Raw genomic sequence first — 13,515 nt, forward strand, 5'->3', positions numbered from 1 at the left:
AGGTCAGGTACTCTTTAAAACAGCTGCTAGTTATGGGTACTTTTTACTGAAGTACATTTCAAAGCCCTCTTTACTTTTACTTGAGTAAAGAAGTTTAGTCAGTACTTCTACTTGTATTTTTAAACACGAGTATCTGTACTTCTACTTGAGTAAAGGATGTGTGTACTTTTTCCCTGTGTGTGTGTGTGTGTGTGTGGTGTGTGTGTGTGTGTGTGTGTGTGTGTAATGTGTGTGTGTGTGTGTGTGTGTGGTGTATGTGTGTGGTGTGTGTGTGTGTGTGTGTTGTGTGTGTGTGTGTGTGTGTGGTGTGTGTGTGTGTGTCTGTGTGTGTGTGTGTGTGTGGTAGTGTGTAGTGTGGTGGGTGTGTGTGTGGTGTGTGTGTGTGTGTGTGTGTGTGTGTGTGTGTGTGTGTAGTTGTGTGTGTGTGTGGTGTGTGTGTGGTGTGTGTGTGTGTGTGTGTGTTAGATGAGGCGTCTGCAGCTGGTGGAGCAGCAGCGGTGTCTCGAGCAGCAGACGGAGATGCGCGTTCAGCTGCTTCAGGATCTTCAGGATTTCTTCAGGAAAAAGTCAGAGATCGAGACGGAATATTCCAGAAACCTGGAGAAACTGGCCGAGAGGTTCATGGCCAAGACTCGCAGCACCAAGGACCATCAGCAGTACAAGTAGGCATAAACAACAACAACAACAACACATACAAAGGCACATACATCACGTGTGTTTGCTTGAATTTATGTAATATTTAGTCATTATATTGTAATTATTGTAATTCAAATATACAAATACACATATAAAAGCAAAATGATATGTACAAAAAGAACATTTAAATTATATTAAAATAAAATTGCATTAATAAAAAAAATAAAAAAATGTGTTAAATAAATTGTATTTAAAAAACAAAATGATATGAACCAAAAATATTTGTTTCTATTAACAAAAATAAAATGAAACATTATTTTAAAATGATTGTCTGTATTTGTGCTTCCAGGAAGGACCAGAACCTGCTCTCTCCGGTGAACTGCTGGTACCTGCTGCTGAACCAGGTCAGAACCGCTGTGTTCAGAGACTCTTTAATAACCACAGAGATGAGAAACACCAGAGATAATTCTCTCTCTCTCTCTCTCTCTCTCTCTCTCTCTCTCTCTCTCTCTCTCTCTCTCTCTCTCTCCCCCCCAGGTGAGGAGGGAGAGTAAGGACCACGCCACCCTGAGCGACCTCTACCTGAACAACGTCATCTCCCGCCTCACACACATCAGCGAGGATTCAGCGCGCCTGCTCAAGAGGGTCAGCACACACACCTTTATTCCTCCGAGCCACACACACACACACACACACACACACACACACACACACACACACACACACACACACACACACACACACACACACACACACACACACACACATCACTACCAACGCTTACATGCATTAAATATCCCAGTAGTCTCTCCTGGCTGATGAAGGGAACATCCCACTAATATAAGTGTGTACATGAGATAAGATAAACCTTTATTGATCTCCGTTGGGAAAGTTCACACACACGCACACACATACACACAAACACACACACACACACACACACACACACACACACACACACACACACACACACACACACACACACACACCGTCTGATAAAACTCCCCAAACATGTTCCTCTTGTGTGATTTGAAAACCCCAGCGAGCCGTTTTAAGAAATGACTGAGCCTTTTTTGACCATGAAACTATATATATGCCATCTTCTTTTCACGATTCACGTCTTCAGAGGAAGCAATTCATACTTTTACGAGCATTTTGTGGGTTTTACGGCTTTTTTTTTTCGTCTGTAGCACTTAGTCTCCGGGTGTTTCATCCTCTGACACGGCTCCTCTGTAATAAACCTTAATTAAGGTGTTTTATTGGCGATATAACCGAAACGTTTTACCGTAAATCGATATATATGTTCCTGTAGGAATCCCATAATTCCCCTCAGAGGCTTTAAATCTGTCGCAGTGATGGATGTGCAGTCGGGCGCGAACCATGACTGTGCAGAAAGAGGGAGAGAAAAGGTTATAAATCCTGAAGTTTACCGTACAATATGGAGGAAAATACGTGTTTCATTAATATCATATTGCAGGGCTTTTATTACAGATCATAAGGGACATGGTGGTGGATTCAAGTGGAAGAAGTAGTAGGAATACTGCACTATAAAAACACTTCATTAATGGTAAAAGTCCTGCTACTTCCATATATAAAGGTCTTATCTGTAAGTATGGAAGTGTCAGCAAAATCTACTTTAATGCAGATTTAAAGGCTTCTTTAACGGCTGGATTTATACAAAAAATCGGAAGTGAAATAATGTGGAATTACTCTTTTAAAAATGTATGAATCAATGTATTTAAAATGTTCCCGAAAACTAACGAACACGTCGACTAAAATATGTTCGAGAAATAAGAAATGTCCTTAAATCACACATTTATATATAGAATGATGTCCTCAAAACCTTATGTCTTATTATTACTGTTTTTTAATGTTGAATATGTAAGGGTTAATGTGCAGCGAGGCGGTAAAAGAACACCCGATAGGCTGATCAGGATCCCGACGCTTTTATGGATTTAGAAAATGTTTTTATTGATTTAAAGTGGACCTATCATGCTATATTTGAATAATATAGTGTAGGACCATACCTACAGTATATAAGGCATATTTATACTTTTTTTTTTCAAAATACCAAACAGATCATGCATTTTAGCCATGCCTCATTTTGCTCAATTTGACAATTTATAGCTCTGTTTTAGCAAGGGCAGATTCTGTGAGAACAGCACCATCTACAGGCCTGGCATATGTACTACAGCGTCTCCAGCGCTTTCGAACGGCAATGGCCGTGTCTGTCTCCTCCTGATTGGTGGAGTTGGCCCAATAGCCGTAGCGCCACTGTCCTGACGTCAGGACAGTGTTCAAATCTGGATCAGTTTTTATCAGATCCGTTGCAGCCCCTTTTTTAGAGATTTGGGTATGGAGGAAAATAGAGAGGGTTGTGTTTTCTGACACTTGGTGAGTTCCCTGGAACACCGGGGACACATATTCATGTATAAAAGACGTACAAAAGTGCATTTTGCATGATAGGTCCCCTTTAAAAAATAGTTGATTTAAATTGACATGCATCCGCTAAGAAAAATAGTCCGTTGTTACCGTTTGAAATACGTAGCAACGGCAGGAAGGCGGAGCTTTTTGATTACAGATTTGAAAACATCGTTGCTTGCTTTAAAAGTAGCACAATTCATTATGTCAAACCTTGGGAAGGATCTAGATATCCCTGCCCTAATGCCAAAGTCACTGGCAACTGAATATGTTTTGCCGTTTGATGTCTATGTCTGGACCGCTGCGTAAAAAGGAGGGTTTCTGCCCCGTTACTTCTCCGCTGTTTGCTTGTCGCTCTTGTCTTGTCAGTTATTCAGTTAAATCGACCGGACTTCTTTGTGCAGATGTGAGCGTCCTTAACAACGGTCAATAAATCCTTGACAGCGGTCTGTACTACTGGATTAACAACGTGTCACGTGTTCTGAATTGACCAATCAGAATCGAGTATTCAACTAAGCCATGTAATAATACCTTGATAATGAGCTCACACAACTTCATATATATGTATGGTTGTTTAAGATGGAAACATTACGATATCTTTAAAATTAATTACATGTTTTGTGTGTGAAATCTTAATGTGATAAGTATCTTAAATAAACGTGTGGAGGAAATTCAAATTCCCTTAAGAGAAACTGATAAATGATTAATGAACTAAAACTACTATTTAACCGAGTAAAAGGCAATCAGAGTATAAGACATAATCTATATATATGATTTAAATGATTATATGATCATTTGACAGTAAAAATACCCAAGTAAAGTGAAAGCACTTTAGTGTTGCTGAGCTGGAGGCTTTTTATTTGAAGTACTCGTTGATTTTAATGAAAAGTAAAGTCTGTTTTCCCCTGGGGTTTTCTCTGCTGCCTCGTCAGAGTTTAACACACACACACACACACACACACACACACACACACACACACACACACACACACACACACACACACACACACACACACACACACACACACACACACACATACACATACACACACACACACACACCACACACACACACACACACACACACACACACACACACACACACACACTCTAACTTTAGCTCTCTGCGTTCATTATTAATCGTTCCTCCGGCTCGTTTTTTATTCATCCCGACTAAAGTGCAGCGGCTATAAACGGAAAGACCTCCATCACACACACACACACTGCGCTAAGGAGGAGACGCCATGACAACGGCGACAGCCCTGTGGCCATGGCGACGGGCTCAGCTGATTCTCAGCGGGCGCCATGGGAACGAGGGATGGGAATCATAGTCGTTTTATCATAATGTAATATTAATACTGAGAGCTGTTTAAAGCAGGGGGCGAAGCTCTGAGATTGAACTGATTCTTTATGGAGGCATTATTTTGTCAGTATGTAGTGTCTCTACTTTAAAGAGTCCTCTCCTGCTGATGTTCAGGTGTATATCAGTATGTAGTGTCTCTACTTTAAAGAGTCCTCTCCTGCTGATGTTCAGGTGTATATCAGTATGTAGTGTCTCTACTTTAAAGAGTCCTCTCCTGCTGATGTTCAGGTGTATATCAGTATGTAGTGTCTCTACTTTAAAGAGTCCTCTCCTGCTGATGTTCAGGTGTATATCAGTATGTAGTGTCTCTACTTTAAAGAGTCCTCTCCTGCTGATGTTCAGGTGTATATCAGTATGTAGTGTCTCTACTTTAAAGAGTCCTCTCCTGCTGATGTTCAGGTGTATATCAGTATGTAGTGTCTCTACTTTAAAAAGTCCTCTCCTGCTGATGTTCAGGTGTATATCAGTATGTAGTGTCTCTACTTTAAAGAGTCCTCTCCTGCTGATGTTCAGGTGTATATCAGTATGTAGTGTCTCTACTTTAAAGAGTCCTCTCCTGCTGATGTTCAGGTGTATATCAGAATGTAGTGTCTCTACTTTAAAGAGTCCTCTCCTGCTGATGTTCAGGTGTATATCAGTATGTAGTGTCTGTACTTTAAAGAGTCCTCTCCTGCTGATGTTCAGGTGTATATCAGTATGTAGTGTCTCTACTTTAAAGAGTCCTCTCCTGCTGATGTTCAGGTGTATATCAGTATGTAGTGTCTCTACTTTAAAGAGTCCTCTCCTGCTGATGTTCAGGTGTATATCAGTATGTAGTGTCTCTACTTTAAAGAGTCCTCTCCTGCTGATGTTCAGGTGTATATCAGTATGTAGTGTCTCTACTTTAAAGAGTCCTCTCCTGCTGATGTTCAGGTTCATATCAGTATTTGTTGTCGCGCGAGTGTTACACATTGATGCTATTTTCCGGCAATTTTCGATGTTACCCTTCACAGACCATTTAAAACCTACTGTATAGAACACACTACAGGACAGATAACACAATAGTGCCTCTTTAATAATGTATTTCCCCTCTTCTTTCAGAGTAAGGAGATCATCTTCCAGCTGCAGGAAGACCTCATGAAGCTTCTCAACGAGCTTTACACCGTGAGTAGATTCAACACACGGATCACATTCCTAATGTCCTTACATCAGAGGCCTGTACTACGAAGCCGGATTTTCTCTTAGCCGGCTGACTTCAGGGAAAACTCGGGCTTTCCGGTCCTACGACGCTGGTTCTCTTTTTAGCGGGCTAGATCTCCATGGTAACTTATGCTGAGCGGCTAACCTCCTCAGGAGGAGGTTAGGTTGCAGGCTAAGAGATCAACTCAGTGAAAGCACCGCCTGCTGACCAATCAGAGCTCCGTGTGCGGAGTTTAAAGCGATCAATTCATATGACAGGATAGAGGAAATACAGAAAAACTGCCGTTGCAGGAAAGACGGCCGGCCAAAATCAACTGACTGTGTGAACGTGAAAATGAATAGAATATCCCCTCCCATCTTCAGAGCAATCTGACTATTATAACATTAGCGTTAAGAAAGCTTACTTAAATATCTGCCATGACATAAGTAACCGGATCAGAGTAACATTAAGTACAGTCCGCGGCACTGTGAGTGCAGAAGTCGATGTGTCCCATTATCATTCATATCATATCACATCATAATGTATCATATATTTCCTTATCTGAGTCAGCTGAGCCGTATCTGGCCGTGCAACACTCACAGTGTCACATACTGTATGCAGAAGTATTATTTTAAGCAACACATTAAGTTGATGAAACACTCGAGTCAAATGTAATTAAAGTCAGATCGTGTCTTGGACGGGGCAGTGATTTCATAAACCTGTTAATGTACGCATTCAAACACTTTCTCTGTTACCAGCTGTATTCACCTTGCAGGTGCAGCTATGTGGCTTTGATCCTGGATAAAGTGTTTAAGTCATGGATGTTTAAAGTTTAACTTCTTCATATTTGACTAATATTAAAGTTCACTTTTCATTCAGGAAGTATGACGCTGCGCTGTCAGTACGCTTGTCCATGTTTGAGATTGGTCGAATGCTCCAAATACCACCCCTTTCATGTGAACGCGCACCTAACTAGATAGGACACGGCTGGCTTGAGCGATCCACTTGATAACCAGCGTCGTAGTACAGCTTAGCCAGAGCGCGTATGTTTTGGATTGGGCCAACCGGCTAACTCAAACATATCCAGGTTAGGTTGAACCAGCGTCGTAGTACAGGCCTCTGGTCTTTAACAAGTCTAAACACATTTGTTGTTGTTGTTGTTGTTTTCTCGACAAACCTAAGATGTTAAGGTCTGAAAGCTCTTCCTCAGACACTCAGCGGGTCTGTTCACCTTGAAGAATAAAAACATGTTTCCAGTGCATGTCTCTGAGAGGCTGAGTTATTATGGGCTGCCGTTGCCGATGAGATGGAAACAGGAAACATGTTTAAAAATGTTTTTAAAAAGTATCGTTAAACCCTAAAAATCATTAAACACAATTTACAATTTAATCTACTTTTTATCGTTTTTATTGCAATATTTAGTTTAACTTCTTATGTGTATATAATAGGGATGGGAATTTGAAAGCAAATGTATATTCGAATATTCGACCCCAAAAAAAAAAGGTTAACCGATTAACCGAAATGTACATATCCTATAAAAAAAAGAAAATGTGGGAAAAATGTTGACAAAAAAAAATAAAAATTTGAAAAATAAATAAATACATGTCCAAATAAGTATAGAAACCAAGTCGAATTAGTCAAATGTATTGAACTGGTGATCACAGTTTGAACAGTTGACAGCTATAGGCCTACAGCTTTCATGCTTAAAACATAACGTGGTTTTTAAATGAAAGAGGGATCATACAGGAACAACATCACGGGTTAGGGTAACGTGACCCTATCACAACAGAGATCAACAACCTCTGGGCCTATGCACAGAATGCAGCTATTCAATACTCATTCTTGTTTAAGAATATGAGCATGTGTCAGGGGAGAGGCGGGTGCGGAGGCGATTCACAATCAGGCCAGCTGTAGAGAAGACCCTCTCAGCTGGAATGTGGGCATAAGATGAGGTTTGAGTCTGCGTGATCTGCGTGTAGGGAGGGGCTGCAGACATATCATTAGCTAGAACTAGCTAGATCTGATGGATTTGGACATAAACGCGAGTGAAGTATAACCGGACACGAGAGAGAGAGATCAGCACCTGCAGCTCTGCCCGCTGTGAGGGGCCGGTGAGCGGAGCAAAACACACCTTTAGACCTAACACACTTAGCTATGGCACTGTCGTATACATTGAATTATTCCATTTGATCATATGTAATCAACTTAGGCACCCCTCCCAAAAAAGAAAAAGAATTACAATAAAAATATTCATAACTCATATTCTCATATTCGAATACCTGAATAATTTTGAATATTCGATTAATCGTTCCCATCCCTAGTATATAAACATAGTTATTTCAATTTTAAACAAGCATGTTACATATTATTATCATTACATTAATTTCTTAGATACTGTATCAATCCAAAACATTTTGATGGGGCCAAAAAAAAAAGAATAATCAACATTTGCGAATATTTCTGGGAAAAGATGTCCCTTAATTTGATGAACTAACGACGTGATGTTACTAATGTAGTTATAATGTCCTTATGTTCCCAGGTGATGAAGACGTACCACATGTACCACGTGGAGACGATCAGTGCGGAGACCAAGCTGCGGGAGGCGGAGCGTCAGGAGGGCCGCGTGAAGGGGGCGGGGGGGTCCGGGGGGGCGGAGCCTGTGTTCGGACTCAGGATCGAGGAGCGCCATCAGAGACGCAACGCCGCCCGCAAGATGGAGAAGATGAGGGAGAAGGTAGGGACGGTTAATTATCTGAACGGCAGCCATGTTTCACTGCAACGGAGGAAACAATCGTTAAACACTGAGACATTTCATTTTAACATTAATTCACATTTGTACTTTTCTATACTATATTTATTATTTAAATACAATATATAAACTATATCCCTGATTCAAGTGAGACGGGGAACTGACAGTTCATCTTTCTTTCAGCTGGTTAATGTTTCCTTTTTGCTGATAATGTGTGTTTGTTTCTCCCCCAGAGGAAGGCGAAGTACTCTGAGAACAAACTGAAGACTCTGAAGGCGAGGAACGAGTATCTTCTGACTCTCGAGGCCACCAACGCCTCCGTCTTCAAATACTACATCCACGACCTGCCAGACATCATCGACGTGAGACGCTCTTTATTTTATTCATTCATGGAGCAGAGGAAACGGGAACACCGTCACAAGTTCAAATGCTGTCCTAAAGGACTCAAAAAGGATCTATTAAAGTTTAATTAAATGTCCTGTTTGAAGTCGCTGGAGCAGAAAGTAGAAACTGTTCCTTCTCCTTCGACAAACCTTCTTTCACGCTGCGATGATTCTCTGCAGGAATAAAAGGCATTTATAGCATTCAGGCACAGGGACGTGCACAGACATTTTGGGGGGCGGGTGCTCAAGTGAGAAAAAGGCCACTTCCCATAATCATTTATAAAAAGAAAATTTAAAACGAAAAGTTAAATATAGTTGCACATCTCTGACTTACTGACCAATGTATTTGAATACCCTCACACTCACGCAAGTGTTTAATACTCAACAGAATTCTACAAAATAATCAGCTAACACAGAGACAATGGTCTTCTTTAGTATTCACTACAGCTACGCACAAGAGCAGACAACAAACTAGTACAATTAATAGTTATTAAATGAGCAGCCAACAATCAAAATTATGAAGTTACTGTTTAAGGACATTACAGTTTTTTCATGTACTATACATTTAGTTATTTTGGTCTATTTTGCTTCCATGTTTTCTTTCACTCTAATGGAAATAAAACTTCCAAGAAACATATAAATGGTGTTCGTTTTATTATGTCTGAATTAATCTATAGGTTTAAAGCTAATCTGCATTTAAACATAACATTTCAGGGGAAAACACTGACTTGACGTAAGTAACTATCTGGGAAGTTGAGGTGATGTGTTTTGTTGTTCTATCCTTTTCACCTGCAATGCCTCGGTAACTGCATGCAAATTAGCGCATTTTAATTAAAGCTAGTTAACGCCTAATCTGCATATCAATGTGGCGATTGTGATGACGTTATTAGATACACATTTTACTGTATTCACCTTAAGTGTCTCCCCTTAAATTCAGTACATTAGCCTGTATGCCCATGATAAATTACCTTAGCTAAACCTTCAGCTAACTTATCCATTAGCTAGTAGCCTACTTTAACTATAATTGTTATTGTCTTTTAGCCAATTAGCTCGAGGCACTGGCAGTTTAGTAATTTGTTCATCATCACTCACCTTCAAAATAAGCCAATAAGTCAGTGCTGTGACCTAGGGGATAAATAAAGTGAAATGTATATTATGTGTATATTTAAAGGGTTCTGGTTGTGTTTCCCAGTGCTGTGAGCTTACTTTAACTGAACCAAATATGATTGGTTCTGGTTCTTCTCCCCAGTGCTGTGACCTTACTTTAACTGAACCAAATATGATTGGTTCTGGTTCTTCTCCCCAGTGCTGTGACCTTACTTTAACTGAACTAAATATGATTGGTTCTGGTTGTGTTTCCTCAGTGCTGTGACCTAGGGTACCACTCCAGTCTGAGCCGGGCCCTGAGGACATACCTGTCTGCAGAGCTGAGCCTGGAGGCCTCGAGGCGGGCGGGCCTGGAGGTTCTGGAGGGGGCGGTGGAGGGTCTGGATCCAGCCCGGGACCGGCAGCGTCTGCTGGGCCTCTACCCCACCGCCTTCTGTCCCCCCGCACGATTCAGCTTCCAGTCACACATGGGAGACGCAGTCAGTATCACACTTTACTTTATTAGAAACTAGTTTTTATAAATTGGTATCCAGATACAAAAACGTCACTTAAAGGGGACCTATCATGCAAAATGCACTTTTTGATGTCTTTTATACATAAACATGTGTTCCCGGTGTGTCAGGGAACTCACGCAGCGTCAGGAAATAAAACCCTCTCTCTTTTCCTCCGTACCCAAATCTCTAAAAACGGGGGAACAACGAGCTGATCTAGATTTGCGTCCGATATGACGTAATTTACGTCATATCGGATGGCACCCACGTGGTGGACCCACAGGCCTATCAGAAACGTTGTTATCAGAAACAATGCCCGACTGTTTTGGACGTAATATGGTCGGTGTTGACATTAGCATGGCTAACACTCAGAGCTAACCTGTACTGGAGAGCATGTGTGTGAAGAAGCAGGAAATAAAAAGGAACTCACCTTGTGGTATAACCGGCAAGAGAGAAAGCCTTTGAGCTCCATACTGTTTCAGAGAGAATCCTTGATGTGGTTTGGAACATGATGGCGTTTCATCACGGCAGCATTTAGCTAAGTTTCTGCTTCTCTCTCTCTGCAGTCAGTAGCTCAAAGGGGGCGTGGCCCCAGAGCTACGTACCCAGAATCAGCACTTTAGTAACAGCTGAAATAGATTGGTTTGAGGCTAGAATGATCTGTTTGGTATTTTGAGCAAAACACTTCAGAGACATGTTTTTTATAGATATGGCCCTATAATATATTGTTCTAATATAGCATAATAAGTGAGTGTTAATAATAATAAGTGATGATAATAATAAGCATAATAAGTGTTATTGCACTATATTATTCATCTTACAACACATATCAATAGATATCAATATATTGTATTTTCTCTGGTGATTAATGTCCTGCTTGTTTCACTTCCTGTCAGGTGACCCAGATCGCCTCCCAGCCTCAGCTGCAGGCCGAGCTCACGCTGCGTCTCACTCAGCTGCAGACACGCCTCGCCTCCCTGAAGATCGAGAACGAAGAGGTACACACACACACACACACACACACACACACACACACACACACACACACACACACACACACACACACACACACACACACACACACACACACACACACAAACACACCAAATGATACAGATGTAGAATGGTGCAGGGATGTTGGAGTCCTTTGTTCAGCTGTTGGGCTATAAAGGAACTACAGCACGGTCACATGACTTCACGTCACCACCGCTAAGCTAAAGGTGTCTAATGTTGGGCGTTCATTTACACTTGTTAGCAACCGCTGTATATATTACAAATAATAATACATTTAATTTTTTTGGGCTGTATGTCCCCTTAGTGTTAAACAAAGACATTGTAGAAGCTAAAAACCCTCGCTGATTACAAAATAAAATGTTAATCTGACATTTAAAAACTCTGCACAGTCATGGTAATTTATACTGTTATAATGGGTAATAATGTAGGTGTGTGTGTGTGTGTGTGTGTGTGTGTGTGTGTGTGAGTGTGTGTGTGTGTGTGTGTGTGTGTGGTGTGGTGTGTGTGTGTGTGTGTGTTTGTGTGTGTGTGTGTGTGTGTGTGTTTGTGTGCAGCTGCTAACTCAGCCTGAAGGTTATAGAAATACTGAAGGAGTCTGGATTAATGAGCAGCATCTGCACGCCTCAGCAAAACACACACACACACACACACACACACACACACACACACACACCCTGCTTATCATGTACAAATAGAAGCTCTTTTACACCCATTATCCTCGCTGTAAATACAAACACACTTTGCATATGTAGCAGGCATAAACACACACACACACACACACCATCAAAGGTTATGCAAAATGAAACTCCACCGTGAATTTAATTCATAATGCATACCTCCTGAAGCAAGAAGCTCAGTGCAGAGTTTAGTCGTCCTTTAATACAGCATTAGGGCTAAAAGCCACCTTTCTTCTACTCAAAATTCAATTCATAAGTTTTATTGTCATATGAACATAAGCTCCAGTGTAGAAATGGCAATGAAATTCTTCTTGAACACAAATACCTGTACTTTCTACTTCTTACATTTTGAACACAAATACCTGTACTTTCTACTTCTTACATGTTGAACACAAATACCTGTACTTTCTACTTCTTACATGTTGAACCCAAATACCTGTACTTTCTACTTCTTACATGTTGAACACAAATACCTGTACTTTCTACTTCTTACATGTTGAACACAAATACCTGTACTTTCTACTTCTTACATGTTGAACTCAAATACCTGTACTTTCTACTTCTTACATGTTGAACCCAAATACCTGTACTTTCTACTTCTTACATGTTGAACACAAATACCTGTACTTTCTACTTCTCACATTTCCAAACAGGCTGGTTCCTTTAGTTTGAATGTGTGTTTGGTGGCGTGATCATTATTATTTAGAGTCATTGCGTGCCTATTGATTTGAACACGATCCGTGTATCCATCATTTCCTGGTCTTCTCTAAAGAAGAGGGACCAATGAAAACGTTGTCATGTTGCCGTTGTTCAGCATGGAAACATTCATTAGCTAACAATGACATTATTGTTCTATTAATATAAAGGGAGGTCAGGTACTCTTTAAAACAGCTGCTAGTTATGGGTACTTTTTACTGAAGGACATTTCAAAGCCCTCTTTACTTTACTTGAGTAAAGAAGTTTAGTCAGTACTTCTACTTTCACCAGAGTATTTTTAAACACGAGTATCTGTACTTCTACTTGAGGAAAGGATGTGTGTACTTCTACCATCTCTGCTCATTGGTGCATTCAATGTTTGAACCCTTATCTTTTAACCAGGTGAAGAAGACGTGGGGGGCGACCCTCTCCACTCTGCAGGACATGACGGTTCTCGAGGACTTCGATGTTTCTCAGAGCTTCACTCACAGCCCGTCCTCTGAGTCCGTGAAGTCCAGCGTGTCGGACGGATATCTGAACAAACCGAGCCTCGCCAAGAAGAGAGCCAACCAGCAGGAGACGGAGCTCTTCTACTTCACCGTGAGAAACACTTAAACTGTACCTTAACTAAGAGAGAAACTAACCAGCAGGAGACGGAGCTCTTCTACTTCACTGTGAGAAACACTTAAACTGTACCTTAACTAAGAGAGAAACTAACCAGCAGGAGACGGAGCTCTTCTACTTCACTGTGAGAAACACTTAAACTGTACCTTAACTAAGAGAGAAACTAACCAGCAGGAGACGGAGCTCTTCTACTTC

The 13,515-nt window shown here is 40.9% G+C and overlaps 1 protein-coding gene across 1 annotated transcript in view; it reads left to right on the plus strand.

Annotated features, from left to right (window-relative positions):
* The first annotated feature begins 504 nt into the window (after positions 1–504).
* LOC117497345 (SLIT-ROBO Rho GTPase-activating protein 1-like) overlaps positions 505–13,515 on the plus strand; it is a 28,052-nt gene continuing 15,041 nt past the window's right edge. The window contains 9 exon segments of the mRNA XM_034149308.1: positions 505–662; positions 986–1,040; positions 1,174–1,281; positions 5,501–5,563; positions 8,119–8,313; positions 8,562–8,690; positions 10,076–10,297; positions 11,206–11,307; positions 13,099–13,296. Of these exon segments, the coding sequence (XP_034005199.1) occupies positions 520–662; positions 986–1,040; positions 1,174–1,281; positions 5,501–5,563; positions 8,119–8,313; positions 8,562–8,690; positions 10,076–10,297; positions 11,206–11,307; positions 13,099–13,296 (1,215 nt within the window). The 5' untranslated portion in view covers positions 505–519.

The sequence above is a fragment of the Trematomus bernacchii genome, unplaced genomic scaffold (genome assembly GCF_902827165.1).
Source record: "Trematomus bernacchii unplaced genomic scaffold, fTreBer1.1, whole genome shotgun sequence".
NCBI lineage: Eukaryota > Metazoa > Chordata > Actinopteri > Perciformes > Nototheniidae > Trematomus > Trematomus bernacchii.